Source organism: Hesperophylax consimilis, chromosome 19 (assembly GCF_061612785.1).
Source record: "Hesperophylax consimilis isolate HC1 chromosome 19, BYU_Hcon_1.0, whole genome shotgun sequence".
Lineage (NCBI taxonomy): Eukaryota > Metazoa > Arthropoda > Insecta > Trichoptera > Limnephilidae > Hesperophylax > Hesperophylax consimilis.
In genome coordinates, this window is record NC_142854.1 from 24,998,439 (window position 1) to 25,018,498 (window position 20,060).

At 33.2% G+C, this 20,060-nt stretch overlaps 1 protein-coding gene across 1 annotated transcript; it reads right to left on the reverse strand.

Moving 5' to 3' along the window:
• Nucleotides 1-12,060: 12,060 nt before the first annotated feature.
• Nucleotides 12,061-19,237, reverse strand: LOC149415035 (cap-specific mRNA (nucleoside-2'-O-)-methyltransferase 2-like). Its single transcript, XM_089643178.1, has 4 exons — nt 18,614-19,237; nt 17,118-17,303; nt 15,988-16,108; nt 12,061-14,420 (listed from the first exon to the last, which is right to left on the reverse strand). The coding sequence occupies exons 1-4, from the start codon at nt 19,145-19,147 to the stop codon at nt 13,150-13,152; spliced, it is 2,112 nt and encodes a 703-aa protein (XP_089499304.1). The 5' UTR covers nt 19,148-19,237; the 3' UTR covers nt 12,061-13,149.
• Nucleotides 19,238-20,060: the final 823 nt, after the last annotated feature.

The following is a 20,060-nucleotide window of genomic DNA, read 5'->3' on the forward strand; positions in this document are numbered from 1 at the left end:
TGCCCGAAGCGAAGTGAAGTTCGTGCCCACACTATCGTATTCGGTCAACTTCGATCAACTTCGCGAGTAGTGTAGCTGGGCTTTAACAATTGTAATAATTTTAGTAGCCTGCAAAAGTAAGCAATAAAAACACACATTTTTATAATCATATATACTAATTTCGGTTGTGGGTCTATCTGTGAGTGACTCAGGTTCATGAACTCATGTTCATGTTCAATGAACTCGAATTTACTTTGAATTTAGATGTAATTTCAAAATGGAAACTGATTTTGTCAATAATTCAGACAAATGATAAAGTATCTATCTATATAATTGAACAAAAAAATGTTTTGTCATTTTGAAAATTGGAACTGATGTCATTAATTCAGACATAATTTTATAACTTACATAATTGATCAAGAAAAAATATTCACGAAAAATGTTTCATTAAAAAGTTGCTGATGCAGCACTTGTTCTTGCTCTTTACGTAAACTTTCGGTTTCTAATTTCGTACAACTTACTTATAATATCCCGTGATTTTTCACAGTAGAGCGCTAATTTAGATTGATTTAATTAATAGCATTCCTGAAAATATTAAAATACAAACATTTGAACGGCTTACTGCTATTTAAAGCCAATGAATCCACATAGATTTCACCGTTAATTTCATTTTTACATTAACCCCATACGGGGTCCTGAGGAAAATATTTTCCCTCAGGGCAGCTTTTGGGATGCTGTGTGGAGGGTCTTTTTTAAGGAAAGGAAGGAGAGGACGTTCGGCACCCCTGCTAAATTACCAAATATAGCAAACCACTTGGGGTGACATATGGCATTGGTTATCCAATCAATTGTTCCCGGGGCGGCGGTACCCGCCTCTCAAAGTGAAATTTTTTTTAGATTCTATATAAATTTTGGCATATTATGGCAAGCGATCGCTCGAAAGACGTTTTGCAAACTTGCCATAATATGTCAAAATCGTTCGAATGGATAAAAGTGTTGTCTGATAAAAACAAATTTATTATTTATAGGTTGGCTCTTTACTGCTTGGCTGGATTTGAAAAGATTGTTTTTTTTTTTTATTTTAATGAATATAATTATGAACACAAGGTTTTTTTAATTCCCGCGTATTTCGAAAAATGTGGAAAAAACTAACGCACCTACCAATGACATTTCGGAATCGTGTTGTTAATTTTAATTTGAATATCGCGGTCTTATCCCGCCACTTTCCGTCAGTATTGGTGAAAGAGCCAATGGTGCTTATTTGGTGTAATCCATAGACATATGAATATTAGTAGACCTGCCCTAAGTGATTAAAAGCGTATTATCCCCACTCCCCATACCGGTTCCATTGAGCCGGCTGGGCTCGCGTACGGCCTCAAGTGATATTTGAAAACGTGACGTCATCATTCTTGTGCGAACTATGGTCGAGGCATCATCGGTTCATTTTACGAAATAACACGGCAAAATGTTGACTTGTACTATGAAAACTGGTAAAAATAGATGCGAAAAAAGAGAATAAACCCAATTGTCGTATTACATTCCATATATAAGCATTATTTTATTTTATTTTAAGCATATTCACATCGTATAATATGAATCAGTTGTTACTATCACATCGAGAAACGTCTGGACGCGAAACACAAAGCTGGTTGGTTGCTGGGAAGTAAATTATGAACATTTATAAAAGTGTCTTAACTAAATACTCTGAAACTAACTACGACTCTGAATATAGAAGCTGCCTTACTTTGCCGAATTTGGACTTCGCAAATTTGTTCATAACGTGGCGAGTAATTTGCGCTCCCATGTAAAAATGTCTATTCATTCAAAGCAGATTTTACTTTTAAGAAGTAAATGGTGATATTATAATGCGAGATGCCTATTTACTGTCAGATTGATTTATTGACGAATCACAGTCATCTTCACTCCCTTCGTTCTTCAACAGTTGATTTTACCCCTCGCCTTTATCTTCTCGTCTATTAATTCCTATGTCTGTGGTGTAATCTAATTATTTTTAAAAATGAAATCGTGCGGTGACGCGCCATCAGGGCGACTTTTTTGAATTTAAAATTGTGTAATATATTGCCTTTGCGCACGTTGTTGCGTATATAGTAACTTTTAGTTCCTGCTTCCACGATGAAGTGCGTTGTCTATGGTTCGAATCTTCGCTTTTTTACTTTGTCTTTGTCTATGGTAGCAAAATTTTGAATAATGGCGGCCATCCGTGGGCTGTTGGAAATGGTGAGAAGATTAAGATACCACTATTTTTCTTGTTATTTTAACACTGGAAAACTAACCTTATTTTATATGCGCAAATTAAAAACCTCCCAAAAATATATAATCAGTTTTACAATAAAACAAATTCCAGATAACTCCAAAACTATGGAAAGTGTACAAAAGATGCATAGATTCATATCAAAGTATTACAAAATCAAAGCCTCTCAGTTACTATAAATTAGTTTTAAACCCTAAATCATTTGAAAAGACATTTGATAATATTTACCACATTGTTTTACTCATTCGAGATGGCTTGGTGTCAGTTGGAATTGGTAAGATACAAATTGTAACACAGCTAATAAATGTGGCTACGTCACAATCTGAACCCTAAGCCTGCGGCTCCCCTCTCTTACTCACGTTGTTTCATTTAGGCCTGTGTCATCTTCGGGGATGCTGGGGGTCTTTGATCCACTTTGTAGGAGGGAGGAAACATAGGCTAGCAAATCATTCCACAGCTGAGTCTTTTAACTCCAAGATTTGTAGAAGCGATTCATTCTCTTGTAACTGCGTACAAATTTTGGATGCAGGTTTGCCATATTTCCCAACTGTGGACAAGTACCAAATAGATGATAAAGCTAGTTCCTCGGAGAATCTTCCATTGAATACCGGTAAAACAATGACAGTAATCCCACCTGACGTCTATGTTCAGACTGTAATCTTTTTATAATAAAAACACATAAATTTGTTTTTGACCACGATAGTTTTATTTTCACTCTACCGGTTTCGGAAGATCCCTTCCTTCGTCAGGAGAATATTTAAAACTGTGTTTAAAATATGTGTTTTTATTATAAATTATGATGTGCCACAAAGTGAATGCTTTTTACAATTATGTAATCTTTTTGTTAACGTTGGGGAGTCTATCAAACAAAATGCTCGTTTCGTCACACAGACCAGAGGTAGCTGCCAAATTCAACCGTGGAGGGCACTTGCGATTTGTACAGGATCAGCAGTTGTGTACTTTTAAAAGTATCTGCAGATCCTGAAATAATTAAAGAACAGTATTGTTTTCAAATTACCAGAAAAGGTATAGTTATATCATTCAAAAGACATTTTAAAATGGAAAAGGGGAAACTTTCCATATTCCTTTCCAAATAACGAATTTAACCTTCTCCCAACCACTTGTACTAATAAATGTGTCAACTATTTTATATCCACTGCTGTGACAAGATACCGGACATTTTCAACAACACTATTACTGCTAAAAGATCTCAACAAGTGCGCAGCACTAGAATGGGTTCTTCTTTAATGTATCAGCCGGTGTATACCAGAACATCCTTCGGACAAAGGAGTTTTTCATATAAAGCTCCGTTGCTATATAATATGCTTGGAGAAAATATAAAAACTATAGGTACGTTAAATTCATTCAAGAAAATGGTCAAAATCTCCGTACTAACTGAGAGTGATGATTTTGGATCACCCATGTTGTCGCTTATATCATAATTCCTTGTGGAAGCTCTGTTTCGATACAATCCTTATTTACTTACTGCGCATGTACTTATTTACTTCTAAAATAACTTTTGGTTATATATTATTATGTTAATTATTATTATTATTATCTACTTAATTATCGTATTAATATTTACTTTAATTATTGTCCAGCTAAATTATTTACTTACTAACTTTTTATTATAATATTATCTACTTACCTATCAGTTATTATTTACCTATTTTTATTTAGTTATTTTTATTTTTTCTTATAATCTATTATTCATACTATCCATGTTGTAATTGTTAGTATGGTTACCCTATGCTTGTGTCTGATAAGCCAGCACAGGTACCTTGTACTTTAGTTAACAGAAGAATAATATTGTTGCCAACTTACTTACTAATGCTTCTTTTGTTGACATTTTGTTTTTATTTTTTCATACATTTGTTACTAAAATTTTGTTTTATTTTTGTCTACCGGTCTCGAAACGTCCGTGTCATAAACTTTTCTTTTTTGGTTTAAATTTAATTTAATTTAATGTTGTTATTATTTTAAATTTACATATATGTATTTTTTTAAATGATATTATTGTAAAGCTGCACATCTTGATACAGGAATGCCCTAGTGAGATGTTCAGAGCATGCTTTTTATGTAAAAACTGTTTTTTGAATGAAATAAATAAATAAATAAAAATAAATAAATTTAATGATAACTCCCAGTGTTCTGTCGTTGCACAAAATTTCTCGAATCACTTGTTTTCACTTGTTCCAAACTTTTTTGTCTGTCGTGTTTTTGTTTTACATGCTCGTTGTTTTATTTTTTCACATTGTTGTACACCATTATTGGACGATTGGTATTTATTATTTGATTATATTTACATTACAAATAAAATAAAGTCAGCACAGTTGCCCATCTCTTGGTAATACATCATAAAATACAGGTAGCGTAATAGTCATTGCCCTATTGGAAGATGCTCTCATTTTGCAAATGGCGTCTTATCACGATTTTGACTTTTGTGGAGTATACAGAAGCAGAATACTCCTTACGAATGCGGAGTGATTGTGTCAAACCCAATGACGATACAATATATATGGACGCGCTGTAAAAATCTTTAAGTGTAGTGTAGTAATTGTAGTGCTTTAGATTTTGTAGTTTTAGTACTAAACTCTAAGTAAATTTCATTAAAAAAGTGGCAAAATACCCTCATGCGTGATAATAAAAAGTTTCCATTACTCAGCAAACACTAGTATAAATAAGATTTCATTCCAGTGCCAAGCTATGCATAATGTAGTTTTTCCTTTCTTTTAGATGATAATACAAAGTTACCTTACATCGCCCCAGTGTCAAAACATTACTGCGAACGAGGCAGTAGTGCAACAGACTAACGGTGATAGAACGGATTAACAGTGACGCCGTGGAAGAAATTAAACAGTTCATCATATCCTTGGACGTGAAAGACTGGGATATGCCGTGGGTATGCCACTGTTACTGATAAAAAAAAATTACATATGACGTCATGAGAACGGGTCGTTTCTATGACGTTCTCGAGTTCAATAGCTGGGCTGTGGTACGATTTACTGGACACAATGTTCACACCTTCCTTTCCTCATAAAGACCCTCCACAAAGCATCCGCAAAGATTATATAGGCCCTCAGAGAAATTATTTTCTTCATGGTCTTCACAGTTTCAATTTTACTCGGGAAAAACTTCTAATCTATCTATCAGCACCATTGATGTATTATACTAGATTAGCCCTGTCTAGTTAAATTCATTTTAAAAATGACACCACATAGCGTACGTCACAAATATGGAGATGAACTTAACAACCCAACTCTGTTTGAACTCCTTGTACAAGCGTTCAAACTCTTAAGCGAAACCAAAGAACAGCGTTCATTTTGTTACCGAGGTGTATTTTATATTTTTTTGGTAAACCAGGTCTGAATCAGGTAAAGGACTAATAAATATCTTTAATGATTTTTATTATATTATATTATTATATACAAAATGATTTTTATTTTCACATTTTAAGTTTTGGATTCTGTACACACATTTCGTATTGAACCAAAACGGGAAACGTACACATATTTACTATTGAGCAGAAGTTTTATGAATTTACAAAATTATTTGTATAAAATAGTATATAATTATCAAAGAAAGCGTTTACTTTGTGGCTTGACACTTTAATCAAATGAAAAGTTATTTTGTTTTTAACCGCTTTGTTAGGTTTATAAGACGGCATTATAAAATACTAGTCTAGGTGCAAACATATAAGGTATAAAATATAATATTAAAATAAAGCGAGAGAAATCATATTAGACAAGGACAGAGCTTCAGAGAGGGTGTGGTGGGGTGGGACAAGGGAGGGTGGGGGTTACATGGTAATAATATCAATTTATTTATGCCCATTAAATAAGCTTTTACATTTTTACATTGTGTTTGTCTCTTTTTTTCGAATATAGGCACAACTTTACATATCTACGGAAAAAAAATTATGATTGTACCTTCCTTCCCAAGGATTGAAGTGAACCGCAACAACCTTGCCAAATGCATGCCGATCGGGTAGGGCTGACATTTATTTAGTATATTAACTGCTGTAATGTCATACGATTTCAGAGAAATGCCTATTCAGTTTATTTTTGTAGTGACATTTTTGAGAAATATATACATGGTGCTTAATCAAAGCTAGACAATAACAACCAGTAATTAAAATAACCTTTCTCAGATTATGCAACGATTCCTAATTTGTGGGTATATTACATTCTCTCCTCCACACAGCATGTTCAAAGATTACCAAGGACCTGAAGGAAATTGCAGTCTAAACGTTTGGGATGAAAATGATTTAAGCACACATGGTTTCCTGATGATGGTACGGTCAACATATTCCGATATCGTGATAATTAATGTATTCGAAATTTACTAAAAATTTAACAGAAAACCTGTTCATTCATTCGTTAAAGGCCTGCAATCCGCTTTATAAAAATAAATTAGCATATACTATTTTTTTCCGTATTTGTAAATATACAACATATACACGGTGTCCGGAAACTCGTAGTACAAGCGGGAAACTGGAGAATCTACACCACATGGGGAACCCAAAAAAACATAAAGTTTTTTGATTTGAGCATTTTCAAAAAAAAAAAAAAAACCAAAAAAAAATATTTTTCGGCTATTTTAGGGTTAAAGTTTTTTCTGGTGTTTAGGGTTGAATAACAGATGTTTTAACCCTGCAGAGCAGAAATATTTTATGATTACACCGGGTTAAATGAAGGGTGATTTCAAAATAATGCTTCAAATCCGAGTTTCTTCATTTGTTTTACTTTCAAATAGTTTTAATTAGTTGGGTACTTTGATCTTCAGTAATAATTTATAAGAATTTGATTAAAAAAAAAAAAAAAAAGTCAACTTCAAACTCGATTTACTCGATAACGAAAGCTCAAATAAATAAAAATATACTACAAAATCGACTCCAAATGCGATGTAGATTCACCAGTTTCCCGCTTGTACTACGAGTTTCCGGACACCCTGTATAATAAATATTACCCAGTTATTTTCACATAATTGAATCCGGATTGCTTATACCCATTTCTCAATTTTTTCTCGGTTTGTGGGGAAACCTAAGCGAAAATAAGTCATTTTAAGAATAATTGTCGGAATGTATATAGAAAATATTTATTCCTATACCTAACATTTTAAGCCTACATGAACGTTCCTTTTCATGTAACATATCTTCCACCACCTTCACCTCTACAGCAATAGTTATAATTATATAAATAAATATGACAAAAAACAACACATTTTTGTTGTAATACAACATCGCTTGTCGCTAATAGCTGTTGCGATGATTAAGGTAACTTTTAAAAAATTGCTCAATATATAATTTAAACGGTAAGTGTAATATATATAGATAAATCCTTTGTGATGTATATTTTTTCAGTGAAAATAAAAATGTAATTAACATAGTAAGCACAAAATAAATTACTCAATGACGCGATTTTTTCATATAATTTAATACGCAAATAATTGTGGACTAAATACAACCCTGAATAAAAAAATAACCCATAATTCTAAGTTTTTTGAAATATTTGGAACTGGGTTATTTTTGTGATTGAAAAAATGAACTTGCCCAGCCATAGCTGGGAAGCAAAATAAGTAAACTCTAGACCAACAAAAGGCAAAACTCAATGTACAGTGCCCATTTCGCATTGCGACACAATGCGTGGGCCTTTTCATAAATGTGCACGTGAACCAAACCAAAATTGTGTTGGGGTCATTTTTCAATGGATATGCCGTGTCTAGTCTTATTTAGTCTATGATCAGCACCCTTTTTACACTTTTATGTAAGAATAGTTAGTAAAATTATTTTATAAACTTCCGATTTTATGTCCGGGTTAAATCTTCCCCATAGAAAAAACTAAACCCTTCCACACACTTTTCCACAAATGATCATCTAGTCAATCAACATTATGCAAGTGCATTATATAAGCAAAATAAATACAAAACAATACAAGAACAACACGTCAACTCACCAGAGATCAAATGGGAAAATAATTCACCGACTCCAGATATTTTCATATCAGAGGGTTCGGCTCGGTAGAACTTCTAACAGGGCCTATAAATCCTATTGATCCCTCAACATAAATATTTAAAAAATCTTTCGTTATCCTATAAGTATTCAAAATGACCGACTTTTGCATCTTTATATATAAATTTTTTGATAGATCTAATATGCCTAAATTTTGAATGAGAGAGCTAGGTATAATGCCAGTAGCCGAAATAACGAATGGTAATATTTTTATAGTTTGAGAATGCCAAATTCTTTTTATTTCATTTCCTAAATCTGTGTATTTTCTTATTTTTTCATTAACAGATTTTTGAATATTACAGGAATTTGGAATAGCGACATCAATGATATTTTATATTATTACCATTGTACAGCTTTTTTTAAATACATAACTGAATGGCCCCAGCAACAATCTCTTGTATTTATTAAGTGATAAATTGTAGATGTCCATTGGCTCGGTATAATTATTACCCTTAGTATTCTGAGCAATGAGGAGTACCTACATGTGGTAGTCAGTGGCGGCTAGCTCTAAGGAGGGTTGGAGCACCGCACTCCTAAAATTTCGGTGAATCTAAAAATAATTATTATCAAGCAATAATAATGTCACCAAACATCAAAGTGAATAACAGTAATACTATATTACGTTGAAACGTCACCTGGGAACATCAATTATATATATACGCGCAGAGCGTTGATCCTGAACATAGTATTAAAATTTCTCCGAAATGTGAATGGCGCTCGCCAATGCCTCTTAAACTCTTCGGTGAGATGGCACCACTTTAGTTTCCAGCTCGCACACCGATCATTCCAGCAGGTCAGTATAAGCTTCAAAATTGCTATTTGCTAGTGTCCTTCATTGATGAAGGTTTACCACCCATTTTTGTTGAGTACAAGCCGCCACTGATGGTGGTTAGTAGAGGTGGGTCCTGTGAGTACTTTTCGTTACTGGGTACGGTGAGTACCGGTTACAAAATACTGAAAGTATTTTATATCAACCTGAGGATTGATTAATAATAAGTAATTGTAAACTGTGCTCAGATAATTTCTGCCCAAAATACCTACTAAACATACCCATTAAAAATATCTATCAAACTTACTTACTTAGTCCCAATATAAAATACTTGTATTTTGGAGATTTGTCACAAGTACCAAGTATCGCATGAAAATACCCGGTACTTTTACTGGGTACGATAAATACAACTCACCTCTAGCGAGTGCCTACTGTAAATAATTATTTCATTCACTAGCTACTTTATTCTCTCAATGCTGGCAACACTCATGACTAGCTTCACGACGACGTGCAAACAGTAGCATTTCTCTGTCGACTGGGCTCTGATTACACGGCACTCTTAAAATCTTACATTTCTGTAGTTATATAGAACGTAAATGGTCTAGTGACTCTAAGATCCTTCGAAGTTTGTATTTGATGTACTCACTTTCTGATTTCTGCTGCTTTCAGCTTCTTCCTTCCAGCTTCTTACTTTCCACTTTGTCTTGTACATTTAATTATAATATAAATGATAAAACTAATAAATATATACAGAGTGTACCATCACATACCTGAAAGACTTTAACAAGCGATTCCTGAACATATTTGGAGTATAAAATGTAGATGTAATTTTACAGTCAGTGACCTGTTTTTTCCAATTAAAAAAAAAAGCATTTTTCCATCACACATAACCATTGGGAACAACCTAGAGCAACACATGATATGTACAAGGTTCTTTCCAACAGCACCGAAAACACGAGACAGAGCATGTATCATATGATGCGAACAAATATTGTTGTTTTAACTAAAAATCATTGTATAGCAAAATGACTATCTATATATACATGGTGTCCGGAAACTCGTAGTACAAGCGGGAAACTGGTGAATCTACATCACATTTGGAGTCGATTTTGTAGTATTTTTTTTTTTGATTTGTGCTTTCGTTTTCGAGTAAATCGAGTGATTTTTTTTTGATCAAATTCTTATAAATTATTACTGAAGATCAAAGTACCCAACTAATTAAAACTATTTAAAAATTTAAAAGTAAAACAAATAATGACGAAAAAATTTGAACCCTGAAATAGCCGAAAAATATATTTTTTTGGTTTTTTTTTTTTTTTTATAAAAATGCTCAAATCAAAAAACTTTATGTTTATTTGGGTTCCCCGTGTGGTATACATTCTCCAGTTTCCGGCTTGTACTACGAGTTTCCGGACACCATGTATATATACACTGTTTACTCCAAATATGTTCAGAAATCGATGGTTAGTCTTTCAGGTATATACATATACACATGTAATTTGTATGTTGTAAGAAATGGAGAAATAAATATTATTGTATTTCTTCTAACATAGTTGTTTATGTATTGTACAAACCTTACAGCCATGCAGAGTTAAAATGTGTATTTTAGTAAAACTTCAAGGATGATATTAAGCGACGTCCGCAGACAGGTATAGCGGCCAATAGTAAGTAGCCTAGAAGCATAATGCAACAATACACGGTGTCCGAAAACTCAAAGTAGTACAAGCGGGAAACTGGTGATCCAACATCACATTTTGCGATATAACTTTTTTCATTTGAGCTTTCGAGTTCGAAGTTGGGATTGTATTACGGTGAGACGGGTGAGATATAATTGATTGTCCCTGTGTTAGAAAGAAGCAACACCACGCTTTGTATTTGCATAACAAAATAAAACAAACAACATAAAAGTTTACCATACACTTCCAAATAATTGTAATATATTCCAAAATGTCATGGGGGGTAAAATTTTGCTTTTTGGCGAAAGATTAATCAGTACATATTTGTGTAATTAAATGTTTTTTTTGTTTGGTGTAAGGCGGTATTTCTACAGTTTACAAAAAGAAACAATAAGTAAGCGATAGAACAATCGTAAAAATAACCTCATTTTTCATTTTGGTTTATGTACTTGTATATTCAAAAACAGGGAAACTATTTGAAAATTAATGTCATGGGAATATTTCCAAATACATCTAAAATCTCAAAATACCTGAGGGGTTAATGTAATGGTTTTGAATGCAACCGTTGCTTATAGTACGAGTTTCTGGACACCGTGTATAACCATAGAAATTTTATCTGATCTGTTTCATATTTCAGAAAGACGTCAAAGAATTTATTATGAAAGAATCCCTAATGAAAATTAGTAATGAAAATCAATAAATTATTATTAAGGCGATGCCATATATAGTAATGCAAAATCATGTGTTTTTGGTTTGAAAATTTGGTCACTTAGAAATGTTTCAGATGCTTTAATCAAATACTGCGAGTAGAATAGATCTTGGCCTTTGAAATAATCGAGTATTTTTTAGATAAGTCTTTTTATAAGCCCAGAAAAAAATAATGTATAAGGCTTATGAAAACTGCTTTAAAGTTCAAAATCTCCTACTTACAAACCCATTTTCGGTTATGATTTTATTGTATAATGTGGAAAATTAAGTTATTTATAAATTGATCGAAAAAAAATGAAATATTTATGCCTGAACATCCACAAAATAAAATAAAAAGCACTTTTAGGCCATGTTTTTTTCTTGCATAAATCAAAACAGGCGGATGGTGTTAAGCGGGAATTTAAACCTTATCGCCATCTGCGTAAGGGTTTTTATTGATAGCGGCTCAATTTAAAATATTATACGACGTAGTGCATCGCCTTAAATCTATTCTTTGATATTAATAAAAACTGTTGTTTTATTAATACATATCAAGGTTTTTTTTTAATACAAAAAATATTTGTTGTATTAAAAAAAAAAAAGGATTTTTCTATTTATTTCTGCAGATGCAGTTGGCAATTATCATTGTCCTTCTTTGACTTCGCCTTTGCTCAAACATCAAATTGGGTTATTAATTTTTTTATTTTTTTTATTTAGTACAGAAAACATATTATGCATACATTATAATATTGACAATTTTTTAAAGCCAAATTAACATGTTCAGAAAATGATAATAGTGGTCAATTCCAGTATTAGTTTCATTGATGCAATGAAACCGTAACATATTAAAATTACAGTAGACAATAAAAAATTTAAAAAATAGCATGGTAATATGTACAAAGCATAAATCAGTCAATATAATAAGGAAAAAAATAGAAACATAGGGAGATAAATATGGCATGAAAGCATGCTGACCGTCACCAAGTTACAATCGATCTGTACCGGCAACGCAAGTTGAAAGTTATCCCTTTTGGTCCAGCGCCCTTGTTCCTATTATCTATGATAGTAATAGTGAATTTATGTAGCGCAGTTTTGTGATAATTCACCTCTAGTGAACTTACAAGTAAAACTAACAAAAAGAGTCAAAATCTACATAGAAATAAAAGTGAAGTATAAAAAATATATAAAATAGTACGTTTATACATATACAATAATATATATATCTGAGTGTTTTCGAACTGATGTTTGAGTTGTATGAATAAGTTTGTGGTTTCACATCTTCCACAAGGATACGCAAGTATCCGACACTCACATCGCAAACAACTTGTCGCATAAGGTCCATACATTTATCGTTCATTAACCCATCAAGGGGGTGGGATAGACCTGTCCCTGCACTAAACCATATGATGAAACCCCTGAGATAGCTGTCCCGCGACCCGTTTGCGATTCCCCCGCTGCCATGAGTAGGCCTGAGGTATCATTGATACCAATTCTCTAAATGTCAAAACTAGAATGCTTTCATAACCTCACTCATAATCAAACAGTTGTAGTAACTGTCAATCTTCTTTGACTTTTTTTTTTCACACTAGTGATGCATTATTTAAAATCTCGACGACGTGTGTGGGAACAATCTCACCCAGCTGGTCGCAAGAGACTGGCGTCGCCGACGAGTTCACAAAATGTCACCAAGATACTTGAATTGTCGAGTATCGGATACCTGCGTATCCCTGGCGAAGAAGGCCTTACTAGAAACTTATCAATATGTTTGGATATTTAAGTTCTTCGTAAGTGGAATTATAATTTCAGCGGAACGGGCGTACAGAAAGTTGTTATTGTACCGCAATAAAAATGAATAAAAAACTCCTTGAGAAATGTTCTGAATGGGAAGTACACCCAAAACAGTTTTTTTATTGCCTTCTGATAAAACGGAAGAAATCTCCGTTGCGATAGATTCTAGTATACCTAAAATTTCAACTTTATTGTGAAAGCCTTTTAAAACAATCCTGCTGTCATTACTAAATCCTAATTCTCGAAAAGAAGTTTGCGCTACAAGGTAAAGGACTCCTGCGCTAAATTGTGATAAGACTCTGAAATTTCTTAGCATCAAAGATTCTTCATCTTTCAAACTTATCAAATTATCCTTCAGTATCGAGAGATTTTTCTTTTCCCAATCGTCGTACCTTTCGTTTACTTCTTGATTTGCAAAAATAAGTGATTTTCCATCCGCAATTGAATTGGTAATGTTAAAATTAACCACATTGAAACAATCAGTGAGTTTAATATACAATTTTAAAATCCACGACAATACAAACTTTGAGCTGCGTATCCGTTCAACGGGTTTTCCATGCGTATAAGAGACGGGACTACAACATAACTTTGTACAGTCTAACCAAGATATTTCTACATTAGTTACAAGCTTATATGTTTCTACAAGCGATGTTAATTCCGTGTGCAATTTGACAATCTTTTCTTGGTACGAAACGGGTTTTAAATGCAGTCGCTCTGTAAACGTTCCTTGGTGGTTTCTCGGATTGAGATGAACGTGTTGATCTTCTTGAAAAACATTGCATAAAATCTCGTCGCTTTTAGCAATCGGCGCCAATTCGTATCGTTCCAAAAACATAGAAGCGAAAACAGAACGCTGGCTTTTATGTATGGCATCTCTACGTTGGTTCGGATTCTCGTACGCCATGATATTATCGTTGATAACTTTGCATTGGAGATTATAAAAATAATACGCGCAAGATTGTATTTGTTCTAAAAACGTATCAGGTAGGGATTCCAAAGGGAATAAGGCTTTCGAAGAGAAGTCCCGGTGTCCGTAGAATTGTGTCATGTTGTGGATGTGATCCTCTATGTAGTGGCTGCCCCGGTAGCCAGTGCAAACGGCGTACACCTCGGAGTTACCTTCTTTGGACGTGGACGGCTTGTAGATGTTGACATACTCGAAGCTGCATACAAGAATGTACATCAGATTGATGGTGGAATGCTCAAACATGGTGAAGAGTTTGAACAGAAACGATCCTCCTGGAACGAGACATGTATACAAATTATTAATTTACCGCTAGAGCAATTTTGGGAGATATTTCTTCCAGATATCAACCCGTGGAGTGTTTAGAAGATATTTCTTCCACCGTAATAGAAAGTCATGCTGTCTCATTTGGTATTATGGTGAGATATATGATTTAAACAGTGTTAAAAAGACAGAACACCACGGTTTCATTAAGTTAACCATAACAACATTTAGGACATGATGTTTTACAGAATTTGCACAATTCATCAAATCTAAAATTCAAGTTCTGTGAAAGTTCTATCCAAGTTCTGTTATTATCACAACATGGACCGGTTGTTTCACAGTACTTGGATGGTAACAGAAATTGAATATGGACTTTCACAGAACTTTGAAATTAGATGAATTGTTGAAATTTAAAAAAGAACAACTCACATGGTCTCACAGAAATCATTGTCTCCTTTACTGTCATGGTGAGAAATATGATCTAAACAGTGTTAGAAAGAGAAAACGCCACGCTTTGTATTCAAATCCATAAGTTAACCACAGAAGAATTAAAATCTATGAAACCAAGGGTTCCGACAGCAAAAAAAAACTAAAAAAACTTTGCGAAAAACTAAAGAAACTTTGTGAATGGAAATTATGGAATAAAGTGAGGTGACAATTAACGTTGATAATACATCTTTCCAATAAAATAAAGGTGTGTTTTTTTTTTTCCTTATCAGTAATTTTAGTTCGAAAAAATGTAGGGTGACCTTCTGACAGAATATCCCAGGGTTAACCTCTCAGACAAAGACTATTATTTACTATGTGTTCCTTTGCGAACTGTCAAAACGTGATAATTTTTGTGTTATTTACGAGTTTTACTAAAAGCTTCATAACTCACGTTTTGGGAAACGTAGCCTCATTCTAAAAAATGTTTTGGAAAGATTATGAAATTCACTATCGCATTGTGTTGTAATACGTAAATATTTGCGTTTCTAAATATACATTTTATGAAAACGTCAAAAATATCTAAAAATCGCTTACCATTATTTCAAAGCTGTGAAAAATGTACTTTTTTCTGAGTATCATAAAGAAATAACACTTTATATATTGAAGAAATATAATTAGAAACTATTAGTCACCTCAAAATATTAACCGTCCAAACTAAAATATTTTTAATAAATTATTTAGAAACGCAATAAATTATGAACGAACAAGATGACAGATCCAATCGCCTTAGATAATGCACCTCTACTTTCCATAGATATTCTTGAATACAGACGCGTAGCGTTATTCATTATCGATACTCTGTTTTTTAAATCATGGCAATACGTATACTAGTGATGGAAATAAATCGATTTTTGTAAAATCTCGCGCGTTTACGTGAAAAGACGTTCTAATGTCTTGACCGCTATTATCATATTTACGTCTTTTGACGTTCTAATGTTCTGAGTGGTTAAGAGAAATACATTGCAATATATAGAGGCTCTAGAGGTTAAAAACATGTAGTTACATATTGTTGTGTCTGTTATTTATTTTTTGGTTTATGTACATCCTGGATAATGAAGTAAATAACTCGAGAAGAAGATATAAACATACCTTGGGACAAAGCGAGTAGGGCGGTGATGACTTCGCAGAAGTGCAGAGGGGCCACAAGGTCTTCCTGCTCATCTGGTTTCAGCATGCAGTCTATGGAGCCGTCTGCTGTGATCAGGTGAATCTGCAAAGTACAATAAACTTATACCAGTCAATTACAATGAAAAGTTTTAACACAACATCGAAAAAATATTGCAGAAAACAATCTTACATCTATAATATTAAAATATATTTATTTAATTTAATTATACACTTACAGAATTACGTATACACCGTAAACGTGAACCCACAAAATGTATCTTTCTAATATTCTCTTATTTAACAAATCAAAACCAAAATTTCTTCTAAAATCACAAGATTTGTAAGTACGTAATTAAATACACACCTATTTAATTATAAACCATAAATTAATTATTTTGTGTTTAATTTATAGAACTCTATTTAATATTTATAAAAATTAAATGTAAATCAAATTTAACAATGTTATATATTATATTTAAATTCTTTTGTGTTAAATTAAAAAAAAAAAAACAAATATTTTATTTAACAGTTTTTTTATTTATTTTAAATAAGGAATTATACAATTTTTCCCAAGAAACATCACTATATCGGTGAAAATTCTATTTTCAAAGTTTCTCCGAGCAGAAAGATATCATAAAATTGAAAAAATGCAAATAAGAAAGTCCAAATAAATACGAAAATTTCACATTTAAAAAATATAAATCTTTACTTAACCATTAAAACGATCTGGAATCGGAAACGGAATGCACAAAACAAATTTACAGATAAAATACAAAACGGTTGAGTTAAAACAGGACTTTGCACACTCAGTCAATTAGCATTTTGAATTGGACAATATTCACGTGGAAAATGTGGACATCAGGCGAAAGTTAATTTTCATTTTTCAGAGGGGCATTTCTGAAGGAAAATAATTAGTTCTGCATCTTGGAACATGGAAAGTTCCAAGAAAGTTCTTTGCACCTGTCATGGACATAAAGGGCAATTATTTGTAAAATTTCTGGATTGCTGATGTGACCGTTAAAGAGGTTATAGGGCATTATCAGCACGGTGACAAATATAGCACTGAGTGACCATTTGACTCCATTTGATATCATTGAAGACATTGAACCAACCTCGCCGAGTTCCTTGGCCTTGAGAACGAGCCGCCGCGAGTTTCCGACGTCCATGAGGTTACCGGAGTAGTCTGCGCCAAAGTCCCAGTGGCGGAGCGTGTGCAGGATGAAGCGGTCATCGCAGATCATGTCCGAGAAGCCGTTGTCCTCGTGGTAAGGATTGAGGGTGGTAGCCAACCATTTCCACTGGAATACAAACAAAATGAATATTCACAAACTTGACAAATCATTTATATTATATAAATACATATAATATACATGATTTGTCTAGCTGAAGTGTAACCTTAGGAGATAGACATATACCAATCAGGACTTTTAGAAATTGTAGAAAGATATACAATTTCGTAGTACATTATTTTGATGTATCTCATAAGGTTAAGCCAGCGTTGGCAATGTAAATGCCCGAAAATATATTTTTTATTTGACTTGATCACAAAACATCAACTTTTCACTACTTTCCATAAATGTAATACGTTTGTATTATATATATAAACCTTCTGGAAGAAATTATCTAAATGATAGTGAAAACCTAATCAATATCCATTGCCTAGTTTAGAAGAACTAAGCGCACAAACAGACAGACGCAATTTACTTTTAATGGCATTGAATAAGAAGTTTTCGGTCTGAGACGAACTAAATATGGAACCACTTCTTATTACTCAAAATAGGTTCGTAGGTTGGGTTTTAAAAAAAAAGATTTATTGAATTATAAACTAACTAACTATCACGTCGTTTCGCGCAGGGGCAGGCAGAGAGGACGCACCACCAAATAACTCGATCTTGGCACACACTTCTTGCCTCATTCACATTCATACATTGTCTCTTATATAAAAACTTGAACAACACTTGATTTTAACTTAAATATCTAATGGAGACAACTATGTATGTAACAACAATAATACTACCCAATAAAGAAAAAATTAATAGATCAACGCTGAAACAACCACAATGAAATCTTTTAAATATATATATATATTTATAAAATTTTAATCGGTTCAAATGTGGATATTTTAGACCATAGATATATTTCTCACGTAGACTGGTTGTGATGTTAGAATCAGCAGATTCAGTGGTACCAAGCAAACGGTGTGTTTTAATTGTTTTTGAATTACGATCTATAATTTCTAAGCGTAATAATATATATTAAATTTTATGTATATTATTCAGAATCAGCGTTTGTTAACCTATACGAACATGTTTTTAAATATATGGAGCTCAAGTCGCACATGCACAAAATAGGTTTTTAAGGTTTAGTTTGGGTTATTTTAATAATTCTGTGTATTTTCTTACCTTCAAACACAACATTAATGGAACTTTAATGCATCTTTTACCATCTCCCACCACATAAATAGTTATATCTTGTAGTAATTAAGTTGAAATAAAGTGCTATTTATATATTTTTGCGTATGAAGCGCGAAGGAAAATTCGACAAGATTATCAAAACCTCAGTAGTATGCTGACCATTTAAATGATAACCAATCATGAATAATAGGTACCTGAAGATCTTGATGATGCTGTTTCAAGAAGTGATTAAAAGCCGCAATGAACGCCCCTGGCGCTTCGCAGAGGTGTAGAGAATTGATTTGTTTCGATGTTATTGCTTTCTCAGGAACCATGTTATAATTCGAAACGCATTCGTAAAATTTTGTCCAGGCTTGGGTCAGAAACTCCGGGTTGATTGTATGCCGTAACTTCCACCTGACGTCTCCAGCGGGATTGCGTTTGGCCGTGTGGGCGCTCCAATCTTCAATAGGATAGTCGTTCAAGCGACTCTTTTGAAAATTCAAACCATTCTTTAAAGTCTGCAAATGTCTGACCTTCCAAGGTTCAGACACGAAGATTTGCGCCGCTTCTGGAAGTTTCCAATCTTCCCCTATCATAAACTCGAATTTCTTTTCAAACAACTTTTCAGAGCCACTCTTGAAGGTAGAATCATTTTTTGAGTCGCCTCTCTTGGGAGTTTTATAATTATTACAAGATGACGATCCAAATGCTTTTGGCAATTCGTTTCCACTGAACGCCCCCGACATAATAAATGCGCAATATTCTGCTATTTAAAACATGAAAAAATATATGTTTTTCTCAGTATTCTGTAATAAAAGTTGGGGAAAGATGGCTTATTTTCTTTATATTTACGTCAAACGTCAAATGCATAGAGATATTCCACAAATCTGTCAAATTGCTAAAGATAGAGATGATCGATATTGCTGTTACGGTAACTTTTTTTTGATGAACCGAATATTTTTGGAACCGGTTTCTTTTGGAATATTTTCATCAAAAATTTTAAGAATATTAATATTTTGTAAAAGTGGCATTGAAATTTTTAACTAACCGGATCCTTTTTATCAGAATATAGCCACTATTTATTTTCTCAAATTGTGTAGCATTAAAAAATCGTTAGTGTAATTACCATATAAATAAATTATATGTAAATGTATTCAAAGTTGTTCGACGCTACTTGTGTTACAGTAAATTTAAATCTTCAGGTGGAAAAATCATCTTTAAGCATTGTTATTCATACATTTTCTGCGAACCTTGCTCACCCACCATGTTTTTTTTGAGGAACCGGTTTAAGGAGGGAAATAATTGTACCAAGTCGGTGGACATCTTTAATTTATCACTTAAAAATACAAAAGATTGTTGAAGCGAAGCAGGTGAGTTATGTATAATAACTATGTACTGTATAAATATATATTTTTTACTATGTAAAAGCCCCTGAAAATGGGTTTAATACATAATAAAAAGCAACTGGATAAAAAACCACCAGTCTCCGGTAACGGAACCGCAACGATAATCCATTTCAGGTATCAAGCATCTCTAATACTCCTTTCACACAGAGCGATTTTAGTTGATCAAGTCTGTGTTGAATGACACTTGAAAGCTAATCGATATGTGTGAACAGCCTTTCAACAGAGTTGATCAAGTTTTTAGTTGATCGACGAA